This window comes from Epinephelus lanceolatus, chromosome 8, assembly GCF_041903045.1.
Source record: "Epinephelus lanceolatus isolate andai-2023 chromosome 8, ASM4190304v1, whole genome shotgun sequence".
NCBI classification, from domain to species: domain Eukaryota; kingdom Metazoa; phylum Chordata; class Actinopteri; order Perciformes; family Serranidae; genus Epinephelus; species Epinephelus lanceolatus.
In genome coordinates this window covers 11,568,609-11,592,984 of record NC_135741.1, presented here as the reverse complement: position 1 = coordinate 11,592,984, position 24,376 = coordinate 11,568,609, and the positions used below count along the sequence as shown (strand labels likewise).

The 24,376-nt window shown below is 41.4% G+C and overlaps 1 protein-coding gene across 1 annotated transcript; it reads left to right on the top strand.

Annotated features, from left to right (window-relative positions):
- Positions 1-269: 269 nt before the first annotated feature.
- On the top strand, positions 270-22,559 carry sypb (synaptophysin b). Its single transcript, XM_033629659.2, has 7 exons — positions 270-404; positions 2,500-2,565; positions 16,005-16,129; positions 16,954-17,152; positions 17,261-17,452; positions 17,556-17,868; positions 20,463-22,559. Exons 1-6 carry the CDS (start codon positions 387-389, stop codon positions 17,835-17,837), a joined length of 882 nt encoding a protein of 293 aa, XP_033485550.1. The 5' UTR covers positions 270-386; the 3' UTR covers positions 17,838-17,868; positions 20,463-22,559.
- Positions 22,560-24,376: the final 1,817 nt, after the last annotated feature.

The following is a 24,376-nucleotide window of genomic DNA, read 5'->3' as shown; positions in this document are numbered from 1 at the left end:
ACATTCTTCTAAAAATACAATCAGCTGACATTTGATGGTGTTAATGACCAGCAGCGGTTCACGAACCTCCACTGACCTTTATATTCCCCCTTTACATCCCTCCTTGTGTCTACTAAAGCGTGAACAGCCTCCTCTCAGCATTATAACCCTCAGGCTCAATCTCAAGCTGCCCTTAGAATAAAGCGGCGCTGCTGATTGGACAGACATCTCGTCTTTACTCCACGTCCGATGGTTTATCTGACGTCACGACGCTTCACACGTCCTCTCCCTGCTCGTGACGCAGTCCGGCTCTTCCCTCCCTGTGGAGCCTCCCCTGGGCTGTTCCGGATGAGACGCCTCCCTCCCTCCGCCTCTCTGATCCTCTTATCAGCGAGTAAGCGGCCAAGATGGATGTTGTAAACCAGGTAAGGCTTTGGGGGGAGAAAATCATCTATTTCATTATTGTTTTGTTCGGAAGCTGCTGTTCATTTAATTTGCCTCATTGTCTTTTGTCGTGCGCTTAAATTAAATTGTTTTTTGCCAAGGATGCGCCGAGCTGAAGGGTTTTTAATGCAGAGCTTTCGATTGACTTGGAGTCGGAATTATGATTTATGCATTTATCCTAAAAGGATAAATAACTGTAGTGGTGTAAATGCACGACAGAGCGCGATGTAATTGGACATTTTTTTCCAGCACTGATGCTGCAGTCTGTGTGATGGAGCGGCCCGCTGACTGTCCAAAAAATGTGTAGGATGTCCAGAGATTTCTGCAGCAATGACATTTAGCAAAGCAAGGAGAGGATGTAGCCTATTATCTCAGGGGATTCTGCTAATTGATTTAGGCTGCTCGCGTCTCAATTAGCCGGCTGTTGCTAAGATAACAAACATGATTAATTTCTAAGGCCCCTCGGTTTGCTCAGATAGCCGCAGTAGGCCCCGACACCACAGAGGAGGACGGTCTCCTGCATCTCCATGTCCGCGGCCAGCTCCTCATTCCCAGAAAGCTGTGTTAGATTGTCTCAAAGCCAAGAAGGCTTTCCTTTGACGTGACCGAAGAATAAGACAGTCTGTTTGCCTACGACCGAATCGAAGCCGTGACGATATACAGTACAACATCACTCCCTCTCATGCGATATTGCTTAATTTTACTGCACCCTGAGGTCGTTTTGGAAGCTTGGTTTTACTTTGAAATCAGCCCTTTCTCGCTCTTGCCGTAATGTGTAGTATATGCGCGCACCGCAAAACAACGTGAGGGCTGGCTTGACCAAATGTTTCAAATTGAGGGCTGGCTTGACTTAAGTGTTTGGATGGATGTTTCACGACATGCGTCATCTGTTTCATACGGATGCAGCTGCTGGAGAGACAATGAGAGTGATAGAAGCCCCACAGAGGGAGAGAAACCATCACTGATGCTGCTGCTGCTTTATTTCCAGTGCGGCCATTTATTGATGCACACAGGGACACACCGCCTTCTTTGCGGTGTCGCATTCACCTGCGCATAAATGCTTGTTTTGATGTCTCCTCCAGCGCGCAGATTTCGCGAGATTTGCGCACAAATTTATACTGGAAAAAATAAATGCTGCTGTGAAGTGTGCAGCGAGAGAGCTGAGGAAACAGTGGGTTAATCAGCTTTAATTAATTGTTATGCTGGCAGGAGCCCCCCCACACGCACACACACACACACTCAGTCAATATTAAAGAGACTGTATTGTAGTTGTGCATCACCTCTCAGGCCCACAAAGATGCCAGCTGTGAGTCACTTGCAGATATTTGCCATGTAACAAACACCTGCAGGTGCCAGCAGCAGACCACACTGGCCTGTGGGCTACACGAGACTGAGGTAATTAGGTCCATGTTTTTAATCAGCGTCATTATGTCACCATTATCGTGCATCGTGATTTCACACAGTGAGAGCAGGAGTCAGAGGGAAAATTAAAAATAACAACTCTGCTAAGGGACTGTACTTTAGTTATCAGGGGGTGGTGCCTGCTCTACCAGGTGAGCTAGTGGGTGCTGCCATTTTTATGCCATAAATATTTTTCCTTGAGCCTCCCTGAGTGACTGTGAAAAAATGCATGACCCTCCCTTCACCACACAGTTTCAGGCGATGATAAATGGTGTGATTTTGGATATTTTTTTTAGAGAAAACATGCCTTTCAAACCCACTTGTGGGTTTCTGAGGGTATTTAAATACAAAATATGACAATTTAAAGTTAAATGTCTCACCCCTAAACCTGATCAAAAAAACCTAACTCCCTCTCCAGTGATTAAAACATCATTTGTGGCGACCCCTAACTCACCTGGTGGAGTTTGCGCCCCCAAATAGTTTGAGTGTTTGCAGCGGACTGGGATAGATTCTGACTTCCTGTGTATCTACAGCTGTCCTGTCAATAAAGGCAAAAAACACCCCAAAAATAATCTTAAAACACAATATTTTAAGCACCTCCTGTTTTGCACCACCTCCTCCCCTCTCATAAATAACAAACAGCCCCTAATTGACGACTTGTTTTTCTTTTGGCAGTTGGTGGCCCAAGGGCAGTTCACGGTAATCAAACAACCGTTGGGATTTATCAAAGTTCTACAGTGGGTAAGTTCTGTGTTTTACATATTTTATTCCATGAATTTTCCATTTATTAAAAACAATTACATATTGTGATGGATAAACCACTTGGAGCTTGTATCGTTTGCAATAAATTATGTTGTCATGCTCCTGACTGACGGATGTGTGACCTTCTGTCAGGCAGAGGTCATGAAGCTGTGTGGGATTTAATGATGGATATGAATCTCCACTCTTAGAGAATAATACACCCTCTCTCGTGAGGGTTTCACATCAGATGTTTTTATTTCTCCAGAAACATTACAGCTCCACCTGATGTGTAATAATTACTCTTTTAACTGTATTCAAACAGTGAGCTTTAATGCTGAGGAGTCCCTTCTTATAACTTGATAATGTGATACTGCCCCAGCAGGCCTGAGCAGGAGACACCAGCAGGATGTATTACGTCACTGCTGTAGTAACACGGTGTCAGTCCACCGAGGAATATACTGACAATTTGTCAAATCCTTCTCAGAGGATGTGACCTCTGCATACTGGAACAGTTCATTACCTCTGTTTCATGTGCTCAGTCTCCTCCACCAAAAGATAGAGCCAGAAACTAGTCATTCAGTAGTTTGTCTATGAAGAGAGCAGTTTAAGTAGATTTACTGAATTATGTAATCTACATCAGGGGCTGTAAAATGTCTCTATCTGAAAGATTTTTTTGTTTTTCTTGTTTATTTTTCATGGAATATCATTTAACAGGATCTATTTAAGATATTTCACCCTGTCCATAATCAGACAGATAATGTAAAAAAAATGATTTTCACAGTTCCAGTTCCACTTAGGGTTAAGAGAATTTGGTGATTAATCAATCTACTGCAACTATTTTACTAACTGATTAAGGCTTCAGTTGGTAGCTTTAATAGAAAATAACTTTCTGGCATATTTGATAAAACTGGCACTAGTGTGCATGAGAAAGATAGTCTGTGAAAAAAATCACTTTCCTCATCATCGTAGCGCTTTTAACAGCATTTGCTAGAATGTACCATGGCTCAAAATCAACCAATCAGAGCCGAGGAGTATCAAACGCAGTTGTAAATCATGTCAATCACTGCTCGTGAACTGCGGTCGAACTGTCAAACTAGACAGTGCTGATCAAATATGAATCAAGATTCTGTTACTGCAATGCCTATTTAAACATATTTTAGTGTACTGTTTGGCTGTAAAATGAGATACTTGTGAACCAGAGGCCATTGTGGAAACTGTCGAGCTGAAACGAAGCACCAGCTGGGCTAAAAATGTTCTCATTTTTTAGCTAAACAGTACACTAAAATATGTTTATGAAAACATTTCAGGCAAGAAAAAGGCTATGCAGTAACAGAATCTTGTCATGTCCTTCGGCCTCCTTGTATTGCTTCTCATGGCATTACCGCATGTGAACGAAAACAACCCGTCAGAGCTGAGGAGTCTCTAACACAGCTGTCAATCATGTCAATCACTGCTCGTGAACTGCGGCCAAATGTCAAGCTAGGCAGTGCTGATCGAATATGAATCAAGATTCTGTTACTGCATTGCATATTTCTTGCCTCAAATGTTTTCAGAAACATGTTTTAGTGTACTGTTTAGCTGTAAAATTGGCTGGTGCTTCGTTTCAGCTTGACTGTTTCTAACATAGCAGCCAGGTCACAGATATCTCATACTACAGCTAAACAGTACACTAAAATATGTTTGAGAAATAGGCATTGCAGTAACAGAATATTGATTCATATTTGATCAGCGCTGCCTAGTTTGACCGTCCAACCGCAGTTCACGAGCAGTGATTGAAATGATGGACACCTGCTTGAGAGCAGTGATGTCATGAGAAGCAGTATAGAGTGCTGAAGTCACGCCCCTTCCGGTGAAGCTCATGGGACCTTAGATCGGAAAAAATATGAATGGCAGTGAATGGGGAGAGCAATATTATCTTTTGTTCCCGTCTGAGTTGCGACATGAAATCTAAATATGTTGTTAATGAATTTAAAACATAAATTTTAAGGTCAAGAAAGTCATACTTTGTGGTAAAACTGTTGAGATATAAGCTTTTGAAAAAACGTAATTAGAAAGACTACACAGAAGGCGGTCGCGTATGTGACGTCATAGCTTTCGCTCGCTTCCAGCAGCTTTGAGTTACTGCGAGCGAAAGCTATAACGTCACATACGCGACCTCCTCCTGTGTACTCTTGAGTCTTTCTAATTAAAAAGCTTATATCTCAACAGTTTTACCACAAAGTATGACTTTCTTGACCTTAAAATGTATGTTTTAAATTCATTAACAACATATTTAGATTTCATGTCGCAACTCAAACGGGAACAAAAGATAATATTTCTCTCCCCATTCACTGCCATTCATATTTTTTCCGATCTAAGGTCCCATGAGCTCTACCGGAAGGGGCGTGACTTCGGCACTGTACGAGGAAGCCGAGGAACATGACCTTTCTATACAAATCATCTGTCTCATCCTCTGCTGTGTGGATATAGTGACAGTTTCAGCATATATGACAAAAAGTTTTTTTAATAAAGGTTACCAACTGTAGCTTTAATTAGTTTTCTAACACTTCCAGGGTCCAGCTTTTCAAGGGTTAGTATTTACTGCTTCTCTTTTTCTTATACAATTAGTAGCTGGTTATTTTTTGGCTTTTGGTCTGTTAGTCACACAAAACAACCAATAAGATGGCATCAGCTTGGGCATTCATCAACTACACAATAATGCATATCCATGGAAAATACTGGTTAGTTTCAGCCCTCCTTTCATGACGATCCGTCCAAGAGCAGACATTTTTAGAGGATTGGACATTCAGGATGTTGTCCTACAGTCAAAGATATCTTTCATAAAACAGAGCATGCTCATACTGACGAGGCTGCAGGGTTAACAGTGGTGCCTCTGTATTGCAATTTTTTTCTCGTGCTCTACAGCTGGGGCACCACAGTGGTGGGAATAGTGGTACTAATTACCCACACAGGCCCCACAGCAAAGTGAAGGCCTGTTAAATGTATCTTTTCTCATGTTATGATATAAACCCTGATGTGATGTGATGTGATGTAATGAACTGGTTCAGGCTGGTTGTGGTTTGTGGTTGTGGTTTCGGCACCCGGTTTGCATAATCAACAGAGTGAGCAAAATCGATTCTAGAGCTGCAACTACTTTGAAAACATTTTAGTCATTTATGAAGGAAATATGTCCAAAAATGTTTTGTTCTGGCTCATCAAATGTTCGAATCTAATGTTTTTTGTTGTTGTATATTGTCGTAAACTGAATATCTTTGGGTTTTAGACTGATGCCCTAACAAAATGAGCTCTATGAGGAGGTCACCTTGGGCTTTTTTTCACCATCATACTATCATTTTGAATCATTTGATTCAGTATATGCATGCAATGTAAATATGAATACATTTTGGCACAGCTGCAGATATCAGGAGGCGCAGGGGGACATGTCCATCTCAATATTTAGAACATGTACACTGCTCAAAAAAATAAAGGGAACACTAAAATAACACATCCCAGATCTGAATGAATGAAAAATTCTTATTAAATACTTTGTTCTTTACATAGTTGAATGTGCTGACAACAAAATCACACAAAAATTATCAATGGAAATCAAATTTATTAACCCATGGAGGTCTGGATTTGGAGTCACACTCAAAATTAAAGTGGAAAAACACACTACAGGCTGATCCAACTTTGATGTAATGTCCTTAAAACAAGTCAAAATGAGGCTCAGTAGTGTGTGTGGCCTCCACGTGCCTGTATGACCTCCCTACAACGCCTGGGCATGCTCCTGATGAGGTGGCGGATGGTCTCCTGAGGGATCTCCTCCCAGACCTGGACTAAAGCATCCGCCAACTCCTGGACAGTCTGTGGTGCAACGTGGCGTTGGTGGATGGAGCGAGACATGATGTCCCAGACGTGCTCAGTTGGATTCAGGTCTGGGGAACGGGCGGGCCAGTCCATAGCATCAATGCCTTCGTCTTGCAGGAACTGCTGACACACTCCAGCCACATGAGGTCTAGCATTGTCTTGCATTAGGAGGAACCCAGGGCCAACCGCACCAGCATATGGTCTCACAATGGGTCTGAGGATCTCATCTCGGTACCTAATGGCAGTCAGGCTACCTCTGGCGAGCACATGGAGGGCTGTGCGGCCCCCCAAAGAAATGCCACCCCACACCATTACTGACCCACTGCCAAACCAGTCATGCTGGAGGATGTTGCAGGCAGCAGAATGTTCTCCGCGGCGTCTCCAGACTCTGTCACGTCTGTCACATGTGCTCAGTGTGAACCTGCTTTCATCTGTGAAGAGCACAGGGCGCCAGTGGCGAATTTGCCAATCTTGGTGTTCTCTGGCAAATGCCAAACGTCCTGCACGGTGTTGGGCTGTAAGCACAACCCCCACCTGTGGACGTCGGGCCCTCATACCACCCTCATGGAGTCTGTTTCTGACCGTTTGAGCAGACACATGCACACTTGTGGCCTGCTGGAGGTCATTTTGCAGGGCTCTGGCAGTGTTCCTCCTGTTCCTCCTTGCACAAAGGCAGAGGTAGCGGTCCTGCTGCTGGGTTGTTGCCCTCCTACGGCCTCCTCCACGTCTCCTGATGTACTGGCCTGTCTCCTGGTAGCGCCTCCATGCTCTGGACACTACGCTGACAGACACAGCAAACCTTCTTGCCACAGCTCGCATTGATGTGCCATCCTGGATGAGCTGCACTACCTGAGCCACTTGTGTGGGTTGTAGACTCCGTCTCATGCTACCACTAGAGTGAAAGCACCGCCAGCATTCAAAAGTGACCAAAACATCAGCCAGAAAGCATAGGAACTGAGAAGTGGTCTGTGGTCACCAACTTTCTTGCTAATTGCCTATAATTTCCACCTGTTGTCTATTCCATTTGCAAAACAGCATGTGAAATTGATTGTCAATCAGTGTTGCTTCTTAAGTGGACAGTTTGATTTCACAGAAGTGTGATTGACTTGGAGTTACATTGTGTTGTTTAAGTGTTCCCTTTATTTTTTTGAGCAGTGTATATTCCCCTCAATAAAAACATGAGGGTTGCAAAGGGCTTTTATTTTAAAGGAGTTTAAGACATTTTCACTCTTAATTGATGCAGAAAAGGCACAAATTGGCGCATAAAAATTCACCAGAATGCAGGAAACAACTATTTGACGCTCAAAATTTCCTGAGGGAGGGCCCCGAACTCATTTCCTATGTTACCTCCTATGTGTTGAAACAAAACCTATGCTCTTGGAATAGACGTAGATTTTAGGGGGGACACAGGGGACACATCCCCATTAGTATGCAAAACATGTACATATGCCTCACCGCAAAAACAAACAAGAGCATATTTCCACCATAAATTTATGCACAAAAGGCCCCAATTGTGCATAAAAAATCACAAGAATGCAGGAAAATAAGTGTTTGATGCTGAAATTCCCTGAAGGAGGACCCCCAATTTCCTGTGTGTCCTCCTAAGTGTTGGACTGAAACCTACACCCTTGGCATAGACGTAGATTTTAGGGTGGATATAGGGGACCCTCTCAGTATTTAGACACCATCACCAAAAAACGGTAGCAAGGGACTTTTATTTTGATGGAATTAAAGTCATTTCCACCATGAATTTATGCAGTGGCCCCTAAATTTACCAGAATGCAGGAAATTTCTGTAGATTTCAGGGGGATGCAGCAAACACATCTCCAGCAATATGTAGAACATGTATGTTTGCCCCCCTCTCCCAATGAAAACATGAAAGTAGCAGAGGACTTTTATTTTTAGCATTAAAGACATTTCCACCAGATTTCACCATAGTGCAGGAAATTGTTTGACACTCCCTCCCAACCCCGACTCCTTGTTTCATACGTGTCCCTCCCCCAGTGTTGTAATAAAACCTTCGTCCTTGAGCAGGGTCGATAGATGAGAAAGAATTTGAGATGGGGATGCCCTTCCTGCACACTGGTCCCATAATTATTAGCTGCATCCCTGATCCTCAGCATGTGATGGCACTCAACACGGCCCAGATGGAAACGTGCGTGCCATAGCGGCTCCAACAGAGTCGCACACTGTAATGGGCTCTGCAGATATGCGAGAGAACAGTCAGAGAGCATGAGTGTACTGCATGACTCTGTAGTCCTTCCCTGGAGCTGTGTGAGTGTGCCAGCACCTCATCACTGCCTCCTTGGGTCACAGCGAGCCAAACAGCCAATCAGGAGGCGCGCTCAGGAGGCCAGGGCCCATGAATCATCTGTCAGAGGGGTCTGCGTGCCTCAGCGTCACACTAGAGGAGGGGCTGCTGGAGCTGCTGCTCTTTCTGGATTAATATGGGCATGCACAGCAGTGTTTTGTAGGTGGGGAGAGAGAAGCCTCCCCCTCTCTCTGTGGAAACGGGCAGCGATGACAAAGATGCTTCTGTGTGGTACAATCAAACCTTTTTTGGATTTTTGTTGTGGTCAGTATGTGCAGTTAGAAGTCAGATCAGTTGACACCAGTCAAGATTGTGGGATTTGTGTAAAGATTTTGTCTAAAATTGAGGTTAAAATTACATTTTTTTGCACCAGTGTTTTCTCTTCATGTGTGAGATTTAAACAGCACTCAGTATGTGTGACTCATGAAGCTTTGCCCACCTCACCGCCCAACCCCGCCCCACCCACCCTCTCTCAGTCTCTCCTTGTCTCTGGGGAATAGTGCTGACAAAGCTGAGATTTGATGGATGTTGGAAGACATCGAGTTCCCAAATAAAGCTGATGTATGGAGCTCAACCAAAACAGCCTCCTGCCTCCACCGCTACACTGCTATGCTGAATTTCATCTGCATACAAATTTCACTCTCTGACTCATAAAAAAAGGCTGTTTGTGAGAACATGAAGCCTGATTCGCTCTGCCGTCGTCCCTAATGTGTAATAAAGGCTGTTGATTTTGTTGTAGCTCAGGGGCTTTTGCTGTTCAGACACTCAGTGACTCTCTGAGGTTATTACTCCAGGGCCTCTAGTGAAGGCTCACACAGCTTGTGTTTATTTCTGCGCTTTTGTGCTTTTGGCTGAATGTCTGCATGTAAAGAGCTGCTAACCCTCCTGCAGGGATGGGCTTCAGTGACTTTGTTGCAAATAAACAAGTGAATCTTTTAATGATTTGGCATAAAATCATCAAATTTGGAAATATGTGAAGGTCCAGTGTGAAGGATATATTGGCAGAAATGGAATATAATCTAACAAGTATGTTTTCTTTGGAGTATAATCACCTGAAAATTAGAACTGTTTTGGTTTTCTTACCGTAGAATGAGATGTTTATATCTACATAGTGAGTGGGATCTCATCCACATAGTCCACCACTTTGCACCTCCATGTTTCTACAGTAGCCCAGAACGGACAAACCAAACATTGGCTGTAGATAGAGCTATTCACATTTTTGCATTTTTGCGTTTTTGTGTCGGCCCCCAGTGCGACAAGAGCATCAGAAAAACTTTTTTTTATTGTGAAACTGCTTTATTCAGCATTTTTAATACTTTGAAGAGCAAGAGACCTTTGTGGATAATTTAGCTCGCAGTAAAAACCTCCTGAACGTCTGGATCTTAAATTATCAAAGAAAAACAGTGAGCACACATCAGCAGGTGCTAGGCTAGGAAGCCATCTCTGGAATGCCAAACTGCATCGGAGAAACACTGATTTGTAACATGAAACTGCTTAATTAAGTGTTTTTACCGGTTTAAATCACCCAGTCCATTTGTTTTAGAGAGGAAGAGACCTCTGCTCATAATTCAGCTCGCAGTAAAACATAAAACTGGGCACATGTTAGCAAGTGCTAGATTAGCTGCCTGTCTGCGATGTGCCAAACAGTGTTGGAGAAACACTGATTTGTAACATGAAACGGATTTATTTAGTGTTCTCCAGTTTTAATCACCTGGTCCATTTGTTTTGGAGAGGAATAGACCTCTGCAGATAATTTGACTCTTAGTAAAAAAAAAAACAAAAACAGACCAGGTGGTTCAGCTGGTTGCAATCTGCAATCCTCACCACTAGATGCCACTAAATCCCTCTAAATCTGACACGCTGTTCCTTTAATGTCACCAGAATATTGACTAGACCAAGATAACTTGGCTGATATTAGGGTGATAAATCAGATATTAGCAGATCAGGTGATACTGGTGAATATGTTGGACAATAGCTAACAAGAAATTGCAGTGCATGAATACCAAAGATATGATTTTTTATTCACTATTATGATTGCAACAGTGATTTATAAGACAGTAATTCTTTCAAAATCGAAAATCCATATCTAAATGTTATGAACTTATGTGAAAAATGATCAGTGTTAATGGATTTTTGTACCTTTCAGATATCAATGTCACTATCTAGCTTCAAATATCCAGCATCAGTCAGGCTCTACAGTTGGTACTCTTATTGATCTGTGGATCAGTTTTCACAGAGAAAGACAGACAGACAGGCACTGTGAGAAAAGCAGCAGCAGACAGATCGTTTGAGTCTGAGTGTGTGTGAGATTGTGTATCTTCTCAGCACAGAAGAGCTGACAACCATCCAGCATACCAGGAGGCGTAGAAACCGACCAGCCTCCGCTGCCTCCTCACTGTGTGATGCTGCCAATAGTGTTACCATGGCACCTAACACTCAGTGTGCCACCATTTCTTTTCTCAGTCTGGCCGGCCCTGTTCTTCCTCCCCCATCACTCCTTCCACTCATCTATCACCATAAAAGTACAACTCTTAATTGTTGTTTGGCGCCTCCCGTTTAGATTCACTGTCCTGCTGCTTGTTTTCAGGGAAGTCTGTTGCTCCACCATCTTTGGAAAATATCTCAAGAACTATTGGATGGATTGATGTATAGTTTGGTACAGACATTTATGTCCCACTCAGGATGAATTGTGACAGATTTGGTGGTCCTTTAAAGGGACAGTTCACCCTAAAATCAAAAATAAATGTTTTTTTCCTCTTACCTGTAGTGCTATTCATCAGTCTAGATTGTTCTGGTGTGAGTTGCAGATTGTTTACGATATCAACCATAGAGATGTCTGCCTTCTCTCCAGTCAAATAAAACAAGATGTCACTCGGCTTGTGGTGCTCAAAGCGCCCAAAAAAACATTTGAAAAACTCAACAGCAATGTCCATTTCCTGAAGTCATGACAAGGTTACTCAAGATAATCCACAGACCTTGTTGTGAGCAGTTTCATGTAGGAACTATTTTCTTTCTAGCAACCTACACCTGCTAACTGTATCAGCACACACAAGGAAGGGTGCATCTACTCATGGATGAGAGATGTAAACGCTATGTTGTGTTCACACTAAATGCAATGCAAATTTTCACATCATGTTACTCACGTTATCACACTGAATAACGCTTCATATGCATGCTGTCCTCAGCATCATACATCTCTGGAGCATCTCAATGCTGATTGGCTTTCCCAACGCAAATTGGTAGCTGAAGTTCAGATTTTTCAACTGGGGGGGAATATATGCACTGAATATGTGCATGTGGAAAGACAGTAGATATCTGTGTTAATGTAACATGATGATGTCTACATGTTGTTTTTTTTTCTAGGGTTGGGCCTAAAATTCAGGTGAAATAGGTATTCTGTACAGGTAGTGTAGTTTTTATGAGTACAAATAAAATTTGGCAATATCCGCACTTGTGATGAGGGAAAATTCATATTTAGATAGCTGTGTTCAGTTGCTCTTGTGCTAAAAAATAATCTGAAGCTCAACAGTGAGATTGTTCTGTAAACTGTTTTCTAATAAATAATAATTAAAGAAACTTCTGATCAAATCATACTGAGTTCAGGTTTAAATTAACTTCCAGTTAGTATCCCGCCATTTCCAATTTAAACCACACCCACTTGCAGTTTAGGGTGCATTCACACCTGCCCTGTTTGGTTTGGTTCAATCAAACTCAAGTTCATTTGCCCCTGAAGTGCAGTTCTTTTGGGCAGGTGTGAACACAGCAATCGTTATCAGGTGCACACCAAAACAACTGGATCAAGACCTTCTTGAAGAGGTGGTCTCAGTCCGGTTACAAATGAACTCTGGTGCGGTTCGAACGTGTTCTGACCTGGATCCGAACCAACTGCAGTCACATGACACATTGTTTGGGTTAAACATGAGCATGTTACAGTCCTGGAGGATTATTAATGTGCACCTCCTCCTGTACTGCCTTAATATGCACATTCAGCACATCCAATGCATCAAAACATTGTTTTCTAGTTGGAGCCGCGCCTCGTTTTCAAACTGTATGGTTTGACTAAAATGAACAATGACAGCAATATAGTCCACGATGAGCAGCGCTAAAATCAACCTGCGTAGTTGTCCCTCCATTGTGACATTAGAAAGTGTCACATTTATCTTGCAAGTGTACTCTTCTTCAACAGAGCAGCTTTATCGTGCAAAGAATTTTATCTGGTCCGCTTGTAAATGCTGCCGTGAGAACACAAACCAACTCTGAGCAATTATGCAACTTTAAAACAACACTAGTCCCTGATTCAGACCAAAGAAAGACAACTCTAGGTCTGAAAGCACCATCAGAAAGAAAAAAAATACAAGAATGTGTGCACAACTGATACATTTATATTAATCAGTGTGTAAATATGCTGCTCCACCTATTGATTCCTCATGTCAGTGTGATCCAGATCTGTTGACTCATAACACTGTATCACTGCAGGATGATTCAGTCGAAGCAGCAGTGTGGCTCGCTGCTGACATTATCTCTAAAATAGAGAATCCAGCCTTTGCTAGTGTTTTAACTTCCCACAAAATGTCTCTGAAGAAGAAGAAGACAGCTGGGACATAAAGTGTTGTTGGTCTCCATATTGATCCCTCTCATTAAATCTTAACCTCTCACCATCTCAGAGGGATAATGAAAGAATGAAATGGACACTGGGAGCTCTAAAACCTCTGAACAGTCCTAAAAGTGAAAACAGCCTCAGCAGTGCCATAAGGGTTTTTATTAAACAGCAAAAGATGGACGACATGATGTGTATTTTAGGATTCAGTGTACCACTATGCGCACAGTGTTAAGAATTGCGCCGACACTGCAGTTGTGTTCCCTGCACATGCTGAAGGTATTGATTAATTGCACAGCTGCTGCAGCATTACATCCTATTACACAGCATGGGCTTTAAAGAGAACATAAAACGCAGCTCACATTTTGTTTTTAAACAGACGTGACATCAAGAATAAAACGTGAACTGACACCAGAATTAGTCAGCATCCACGGTGCATTCAGAGCAGCATTTTCTGGTTCAGGTGTGCCGGCACAAAAACGCAATAAAGCTCAAATATTGATGAAGATTTGCAGGATGAGTGTCCTCAGTTCCGAGTAACATTGTAATAATAATGTGGAAACTCTCCACTCCAGATGGCAGTTTTTGCTCTTGCTCGAAATTGATAATAAACTGTGTTGTTTATTAGCAGGCTCCACTCCCCCTCCCACACACACTGCCACTTTCAGCACATCCACAGTCATTTGCATTGGTTATTAAAACCTGTTAATTAGCCTTCCACCAGGGAGGGAAGGTGTTTGAGGTGTTGGGAGAGGAGGACACTAGAAAATAAAATAAACCCTGCAGGAACAGAGGAGGACGTGATCACAATGAGGCAGCCGGTGTGTGAATCCAACAAACAAGACTCCAACTCACAGTAGCTGAAAGATTACTGTAAATAGTTTAGTGTGTTGAAGCCTGCAGCAGGTAGACAGCACTACAAGACGTGCCTGTGTGTGTGTGTGTGCTACCAGCTCACGTGTCCGGGTGTGGCTTTGTGTGTGTTGTGACTGGCTTTACAGTAGCTTGTAGTTGAGTATTTGCTGACAGATGGTGGAGCACCACAGTCAGATTAATAGCTGGATTTTCTATCCAATCGGATCTGGCCCGCAGCGTAGGGAGGGTGTGGTAAAAATAGTCTTAGTCGTCTAATCTGCTGTGTGTGTGTGTGTGTGTGTGTGTGTGTGTGTGTGTGTGTATGTGTTTATCTCCACGCATGCCTGTTTGTGCCGTGGTTTACGTGACAGCTAGTAGGAGCTGAAGAACAAGACTCTGTGTGCACCTGAAGTAACAGGCGACCTGACAAAAGCACAATCGCTGTTGTACCACAACAGATACATAGAAATACTATAAAACATCTACAGAAAACCAATTGTAATGGTAACCATGGCAACAGGCGCAGCCCTCACCGTGTAACCCGGTGATAACGCTGCATTGATTTGCACTCTGTGTGCATTTCTCAGCAACTTGCTGTGATTGGTGGAGGATCAATCTGCTTGAGACATTGCAGGTGGTGAAAGCAGCAGCAGTCTGCAGCTCCCAGTGTAAATGAGCTCTCACCTGTTTTGTCACCGGGGCTCCTTTCTTGTGTTATTGCATTGTCAGTGTGATGTCAGAGGTCACCAGATGACTTCAGATTTCTCACCACGTCTGAAAAAACTGACCCTTCTAAGACATTTTCTAGTCGACCAACAGTCCTCATTTAGGGCCATTAGTCGACTAGTCACTCGCATGTTTACGATATTAATTTAATTGTTAGATTATATATTTTGGGCAGGGCAACACAATGGTTTGAGTTGAAGGTGTGAGAAAGAATAGTATCAGTAACATTGTTAACACTGTGCTACATTACAGAAAAATACAAAACCGTACTAATGAACCTTCATTAACATAGGCCTATATTTTATCTACAAGTGCACATCACACACTGAGCGAGCCGCCTGTTAATGACGCTGTGGGCTAATGGGCATGTAGCTACTTCCATGTTTCAGATGATACGTCATGTTTGTAGTCGACCAATGAAGATGAGTTTACATATCACCTTGGGTTCGTCCTTCACCTTCTCAAAATGATCCCACACTTTGGATTTCCTGCCCGACATGTTATTAACTAGCCTGTGGAATAACCGCAGGTACCAGCTCTGGAAATTAACCTGACTCCTGTCTGACTGCTGAGCGTGGCCACTTCCTGCGTCTGTCCTTTCAAATTAAATTCCCACATGGTCCAGTCATCTAGGTTTTTTTGAAATCTTGCTGACTAATGACCTTTCTGGTTGACGCTTGGTCGGTTATCAGGGGGCAGTCCTAGTAAATTGGAAATGGAAAAGTCCATATACCACTCACATTAGTCCTCTCTTTGGCCTGCGTGCCATGTTTGGAGCGACAGAAAGTCACAGGCATGAAAGGTGGAGTAATAGAGTGCTGAAGTCACGCCCCTTCCGGTGAAGCTCATGGGACCTTAGATCGAAAAAAATATGAATGGCAGTGAATGAGGAGAGAAATATTATCTTTTGTTCCCGTTTGAGTTGTAACATGAAATCTAAATATGTTGTTAAAGAATTTAAAACATAAATTTTAAGGTCAAGAAAGTCATACTTTGTGGTAAAACTGTTGAGATATAATCTTAGGGGGGCAGTGGTCTGATGCAGGTGGTGGTGAAGACTTGTCATTTAACAATGTCTTTTCTCCTTTATCTTTTCTCCCACAGATCTTTGCGATCTTCGCCTTCTCGACATGTGGCAGTTACTCTGGCATGTTCAAGATGAGCGTGGAGTGTAAAAACCGGTCGGAGAGTGATCTAGGCATAGAAGTAGAATTTGAATATCCGTTCAGGTATGTGTCACTCACAAGTTATTGTCACCACTGTGACAGAAATAAGCGGTAAAAATCAACTGTAGACCCTTATGAATTGTAACAGATTAAAGGTCCAGTATGAAAGATTTAGTTGGATATATTGGCTGAAATGTAATCCAAAAAAAGTATGTTTTCTCCAGTGTATAATCACCTGTGTTTTTATTACCATAGAATGATCCATTTATATCTTCATAGGGTTCTCATCTATGGAGATTGTTGCATGTTGCACTGACATGTTTTTACAGTAGCACAAAACAGACAAACCAAACACTGGCTGTAGATTGGGCCATTCCTGTTTTCGAGTTGCAACGAGAGTCCGAACAACACAGTTTTTATGTGATACTGCTAAAGGAATAGTTCAACATTTTGTGAACGATTAGCTTAGCTTAGCGTAAAGGCTGGAAACAGTGGGGAACAGCTAGCATGACTCTGCTCAATTGTAATAACAAGCAAATGAATAAATTAGAAGGTCTCCCGACAAGTAAAAATTACAAGGTTGTGCTGCTGGCTGTAGCTTCATATCTAATTAACAGACATGAGGAAGGTATCAATTTTTTCATCCAATTCTTGACAAGACAGCGGATAAGTGTGCTTCCCAAAATTTCGAACTACTCCTTTAAAATGCATTATTCAGCATTATTTTGTTATGGATTGCTTTAATCGTTTTTACACAAACGTATATTATCAATGTAAACTGAAAAAAAAAAAAATCTCAGACAGCAATCAGTGACGTCACAAAGTTTATTTTCTCAGCTCTTCTTGCACTCTCTCACTTCTCTCTCCGTCTCTGTTGCTGTGCTCAGGCTCCATCAGGTTTACTTTGATGCCCCCACCTGTAAGGGAGGGAATCCCGAGCGTCTATTCCTGGTCGGGGACTACTCCTCCTCAGCTGAGTTCTTTGTCACCATCGGTGTCTTCTCCTTCCTCTACTCTATGGCAGCCCTCTCTGTATACTGTTTCATACTGGAGAAGTACCGTGAAAACTGCAAGGGACCCCAGATTGTGAGTTTATTTACACCGTATACATGTGATACAAGAACTGGTGTTACAGTTATATCTAGTTGTTGCTGTTGGTCATAAAAGTGATTGTGTCATCTTGCTGATCCGCAGGACTTTGTTGTGACGGCGGTATTTGCCTTTATGTGGCTGGTGTCCTCATGTGCTTGGGCTAAAGGCCTGTCAGATGTGAAAACAGCCACCGATCCAGAGAGGGTCATCACTCTCATCTCGGCCTGTGACGAACCAGATAATCGTTGCCGTGAAGTCTACGACCCCAAGGTCTCCGGCCTCAACACCTCTGTGGTACGTCCTTCATGCTTCACACTCATCGAAACTAAATGAAGAGTTGATGTGGGAACAGAAACAGTAATGAACGCGTGTCTCCGAACATTTCTTTGCTCCACAGGCTTTTGGCTTCTGCAACCTGATCCTGTGGATAGGAAACCTGTGGTTTGTGTTCAAGGAGACTGGCTGGTTGGCCGCCTTCTCTGGCACATATGTCCCATCACAGGAAAAGCAGCCCGCCCCCGATTCCTTCGCCCAGGGAGGCTATGCTCAGCAGGATCCCTACGCCGGCTCCCAGGGAGGATACCAGCCCGAGTACGGCCAGCAGGGAGGCTACAGTGAGGAGGGAGGATACAGCCAGGGCTATGAGCAGCAGCCCACCTCCTACTCTAATCAAATGTGAGCCCATTCAGCCAAACTACAGCTGCAGGATGGTGAGTGTGAAACATTTAGCACATATGGACTGTTTACAAGTATAGACTGTAAAGAGTGATAGATGTTTTGAAGCCTCAAGTTTGGCTTTTTTGGAGCCAGCTACCACCATACTTACTAAGCTAGCTAGCTGCAAGCTTAGTTAGCACAGCTGCATTTACAGTTTTTGGTTAACTGTGATAATGCTGATGCTAATTTCCTTAGCGAAAACATCCATTGCACATCCATTGCAATGTTTCACTTTGGACACTGTCATAAGCCAGTTTGGTTGACATCGCTCAACCTTAATGGAAGTTGTGCTAAACTTGCAAAGCATATAGCATATAGAATAGCCCCTTTAACGCTGAGGTCTTGTCCAGCTATATGCACAGGAACTGCCCATTGGTTCAACAGCCCATTGGTTCGACCGTATTAAACTCATTGTTCCGAAGTCCGTTCCGAAATCATCATGATGCCCTGTGGTTAAGGTCTGGTTAGGTTTAGGCACAAAAACCACTTGGTTAGGGTCAGGAAAAGATCATGGTGTGGGTTAAAATGAAAAAGAAAGTGGCAAACACTTAAGCCGTGAGCCTGCTCCGCCTCAAGCCGGTCGCGGCAGACCCATATGCACTCACCTCCTTTATTTGCTCTTTCAGTTCCTCTATTCTCCAACTGTAACAGTCTTACAGCTGTGAGTGAAAGAGCTTTTTGGTGAAGTGCTCTGAGGCCCAGTGCTCTGCCTGATCAGCTAAATCTGCACTCAGTCCTCAAAGATTGTGAAATGTCCAGACAGAGCCATCAGCTAGATCTTGACCTCTTATCTGGTGTTTCAGTGTTATTTTAACGGCCATGAAAACCTTTTTACCGATGGGATCCTACATGAACGCAAACATTTCTGCCAAAGTTTTCTCTCTGCTCTCCTCACTGGTACATGTAGCAGTGTATGTAACATTAACACTTGCATTAGTGTGCCTGGAGCAGATGACCATATGAAGAAATTCATCAAGAGCTGACCTCATCTCGTCACTAAAGTAGAAAAAATGTTGGAAACAGTAGGAACCCTGAGGTTTTTGCTCACAGGAATTCATTTCACATACATTTACCTCGTTATTTGAAACTTTGGCCACATTTATTACAAACATCTGACATCATACATATGACAGAAATGAGAAAATGTTTAATATTTACAAAAAAAAAAAAAAAAAAAAAACAAAGGATGTAATTTTGAACTTAAGCTTTGGTAGCTGCTTATTTAGTGGTGGATATTTAATTTTCTTGAGAAATAAATAAGATTTGAAACCAATTTTTAGGGGCTTTAAATGTAAGTTTGTGTCCTTTCTTTAATAACCACTGTGGGTTTTAACATATATTTTTTGTAATACATTTACATTATTATTGGGACTGTTCGTATTTATGAGTGAAGGGGGTGGTGCAAAAAGGGGGAGGCACTCGAAAAAATGTTTGAAGTACTGGAGAGTGACTTAAGATTTTTTAATCTTGGCTTAGGAGAGAGGCATACAGATTTAAATGTCTGTATTTTGTATTTATTTGCCACATATTTTTAAAGAATTAATGTCTCCCAAGTATTATGTCTTAAAAAATTGCCAAAATTACACCATTTATGATAGCCAGAAACTCTGAAAAGAAACTGAAAAAACAGAAATAATTGTTGTTTATTTTCAAATTTCCAGTGGTCCTTGGACTCGTTATGTGCAATGAATGCTTCTGTCAGAAAACCAAAAACAAATCTGAGCTTCAAATAGTGATATTTCATCAAACACACTTTATTCTACATTTCATTTAAATTTGGCCAAAAATAAACTGTTGACTAAACTAACCAGCATGCACAACAAGAGTAAAAAACAAGTCTTTTGCATCTTCAACTTTTAATTTTTAACAAAAAATCTAATAACTAATTTATTGAAAAAAATGAACACACCCCAGCCACCCCCCCCTCTCCTGATAAATACAGAACAGAGGCCGGTTGCACCTTCAGTTAAGTTTTCCTTTAAGTCAGAGTTAAGGGTTCCTTGAGATGAAATTGGTTGCACAAAACACCCTTAAGTCTTGTTCTTAAGGTTTATTTAAAATGTTTACTTAAGAATTTAAGTTTTTCTCATTATCTTGATCTTGCCCTAAGGAACTGCTTGTACTTTAGATTAAAGTTTGCTTAACTGTTGGACCTTAGTAACCAAAGTGAGGACAAAAACATGACATTGACTCCATCTTAACTGCAACGTGGCTGAATTTATAGAGATAAATTGGAAAAAAAAAATAAGAGAAGGGTATGTCATGTACACCTTAAGTGTTATACTGACGGAACAAAAATTAAGGTGTTTTGTGCAACAAGCCCCAGTCCCTTGTATACATACACTGTGCCGCTGTCATTTTCAGGCATGGATGTGGTTACTTAACCTTTACTGAATATCATCACGGAGGAGGAGCCACCTGCAACTGCAAAGGGCGTTTGAAAAATGATGAGATCAGCTTTGAACATCCCATATTTGTTGGGTTGTAGCTTTGTTTGTATATTCAACATGTGAGTCATTTGCCTTGTGTTTAATATTTTCCTTCCCTCTGTCTCCCTCTCCTCTCTACTTTTTCTCCTTCTACCCAGGGTGACCTTGTGATTTCGGAGTGTGGCTCTCGACCACCACCTGCATTTCCACACTCCTCTGTTTGTCTGTTTGTGTATCTGTGAGTTGACAGGCGGAGGGAGGGAGGCATGGAGGGCAGAAACTGGTGGGGCCTGGGGAGGGGAGACACCACTGGGTGGGTCGGGGGGGAGTAATGGGTCCTTTTCTGTAACATGATGTTTATTCTCGTGATGTATTTAACTGTAGAAGACAACAGAGGATTGTCTGTTTGGTTATACGAGAAAAACTTGAATACAAATACCAAAACATTCGTTGACGAACATTTAAGAGAAATCTTGTAACGGAAAAGACTTACATTTATGGGGGGAAAAAAATTGTAGTAATATTAACTTGGGAGAATGTATTTGTCTGTGCTGTGTAAATATCAACATGTTGATATATATGATTATATGTACACAGTTGAATAATTGTGCACTCCATATAAGTTGTTATACAACAAATGTTGAGCACAGAGTTATTCAATTGCATTTACTTTGGTTCTGTTTAGGAGCTCACATAGTTTAGCCTTTGCCCCTCAAATCCCCTTAAACAATCATGATGTTTTCATTTATTCATCTCAGAATCTATGAACATCTTTTTCTATGTTTTTTTCATTTGATCAGCATCATTGGAATGAAATGTGGTGAAGGGTGCTGAAAATACGGCAAAAAGAACAACAGATTATTAATAAAAGAAGTGAGCAGAGTGATTAATAGTAATAACAGTGAATAGATGATAGCAGTAGGTCGTTTTATTTATGTTTTTATATATATTTTTCCATCAAATATCACTGTCAAGCGAGGATGAACTCTTGTGATACACAGAACATTTTAAATCCTCACATATAAGATCAAAAGTTGCATTAGAGTTAAGTAAAAAAAAAACTTAGTGAGCATGGTAGCATCTCATATTTGCTGTGCCGTCTCAGAAACTGCTATAGTGTGCTATCAGTATGAAAATCGTGAACAATCGGGGGGGCAGTGAACAACAGACTTAGCGACGTGTGTGTGTTTGTTTATTCGTTTGGATTTATGTGATGGCATCGAACTAATTTTGTGAATGAACCCTCGTCCTGTTTTGATCGCCTGTTACGTGGTCCGGAAAGTTGGAAGACAGAGTCATATAGTTTTTTAACCGGTGTTTCTATCACGCTGTAATCAGTGACGTACGCGTTAACATGAGAACAAAGTATATTAACGACCTTGGTTATGCCATAGTGAACACATATTGTTATGAGGCAGTCTGAACAATACGTCTCCATATATACTTCTCCTGCATCCTCAATCCTTCTTTGTCTCTTCTCTCTCTCTGAAGGCGAACTTAACTGCATGCATCCTTATATCCTAAAGCATCCCTGAACATATTTGAGAGGCTTAAAGCTGCAGGAAAGTTAGACTACACAGTAATACCGTGGTATGTTTGTTCCATCGTAGTGGTTACTGCACAGCACATACAGCAGCTCTACTATATTCTACTCAAAGCACAAAGTACGTGCTGCAATAATTACTTCTCTTCAGATATAAATGCCTGTCCTACTGCCAATCCTCTGTTTGGATATACAAGATCGTGTTTGCCAAATGGTAAGAGATGTGTCTTGATTGGTAGTTTTGCTTCCACAGTCCTCATCAGGATGAATTGTCGTCCATCTCTAGTATATATCGATCCATCGCACAGCCTTGGATTCACTCTTTTTGTTTTTTAAAATCAGGTTTTATTTTGATTCAGGCGGTGTAGAAGCACCTGGCTTTCTCTCTTCCTCTAGTCCCCCCCACCTCTGTTTATTTTTCTCTCTCTCTGTCTTTCTCTCTCTTTCACTGTAGCTCTTATAAATATGCTGAAATGAAATATATACTCTGTTGTTAGTGGTGAATGATGTCTTGTGATACTCTCTCTACGCCTTTGGATAGTGCTGTGTTTATTGTGTATGATGTATTCATATTAGTATTTACGATAATGATAAGTCAGAGAACAAAAAAAAATTATCCAAGACTCTCCAGAATTCTACTGTATTCTTATTATATGGGATCCATGTGAAACAAAATGAAATAAAATTGAAATTATTCTGTTGAAGGTTAAAATGTGTACTTCTGTTCACAGGCTGCTCGTCTGTTCATTTACTTGGTTGATTGTTTGGATTTATTAAAGGAATAGTTGATCCACAAAATGACCTTTTATAAATCAGTTAGTCATGTTGTGTTGCCTAGTGACAGTAACATTAAGTTTGGCATTGAAAATAAAATTTGGCACTAAAAAATAAAACACAGGCATTAAAAATGACTTTTATTTTATTTTGTAATGTTTAGTTTTCTGATGTGTTTGAAAAAAAGTCTCAAAAAAAGATGTTGAAAAAAATAAAATAAATAGATAAATAAAATAGATAAATACTACTACTACTACTACTACTACTACTAATAATAATAATAATAATAAAAAATCGAAATTAAATAGCATATTTTAATGCCTATTAAATGTTCTTCAGTGTTTTTATTTTCCAGTGGCAACTTTTATTTTTGTCAAAATGCATTGTGACTGTTCTAGCTCCACACTCAAACTCCTCACCTCCATGCCAATACAGTGACCATAGACTGTATAAATGACACAGTGACACTGTAAAATAAAAATTAAAAAAATTAATTAATTTAAAAAAAAACATGACACTGTGACATGAGTGACACTAAAAAACCCCACAAAAATTCAAAACATATCAAAATAAAATTTAAAAAAAGGTATTTTTAATGTCTGTTTTGTTTTTCAATGCCAATTTTTATTTTAGATGCCAAAACTTACTGTCACTGTTCGAGCTCCACAAGCACCCACAGTGAAGAGTGTCTGCAAAAACCCACTGCCACAACTATACAGCAGCAATACAACTAATACAACAGCGCAACCATAATACTCAGGCCTCAAGTGTGACAAAGTGCATGTGCTTGTAACCAGTGTTAGGGTGAGTGTCATGGTGGCAGTGAGATGTTTAACCGAAGGGAAAGTACCAAGTAGAGGGTTTGCATGGTTCAGATATTTCTGAGGTATCTCTATAACTGGCCTATATTTCTCATACAGCAGGCATTTAACACCATTTCAGGCAGGCTGTGGGCCAGTGTGCAGGTTAGTTTGACCCAGTATGTGGTTTTCATGAGGACTCTGCATGGCACTCCCTGGTGGCCGGGGAGTGCATCAACTAAAGAGGTTCTCAGAGAGTATATTTCACAATTTTAAAGACTTTTCCATGTAAATAATGTCATTATGAACACGATTTAGGACAAAGACAGAGCACATTACTGTTGCAAAATGCACTGTAGACACAGCAGTGGTCCTAAACTGATTATAAGTTCATGAATTAGTTAATTTGAATTGATTGTTGCCTCTTTGCAGTTAATGGACACTTAGAGTGTAAAATACAGTTCAAGTAGTGTAATGACTATCAAAGAGGAGATCATGTTTCCACAGAGACCTCAAATCAACACAGTAAACATTTATTAATTCAAGATGCCTGTATATTAAAGTGTAATGTCGCGCGCGCACACACACACACACACACACACACACACACACACAGCCCTGTGTTACTGTGCAGGTCTTATCAGTTGGCCTGTGTCTGTAGTTGCCAAAACAAATATGACTGTTTCAAATAAGTTTCCTGTTGAACTTCTCTCTGTTTTAATCACCAGCTGTGTGTCATACTAAATCATAACCACAACTGGCCTGTAAATCTTCACAGTTACAGAAATGATTCAGCAATTAGGGTGTGATGCCTTCACTTATCATTGTAAATACCAGAGCTCTGAGCTAAACGAATAGAAACTAGTTGGAGGTCTCATCTTATGAACAATGATGGACAAAACACAGTTGTGAAAGTAGTAAGTCGTCACTATGAAAATACTCCACTGCACGTAAA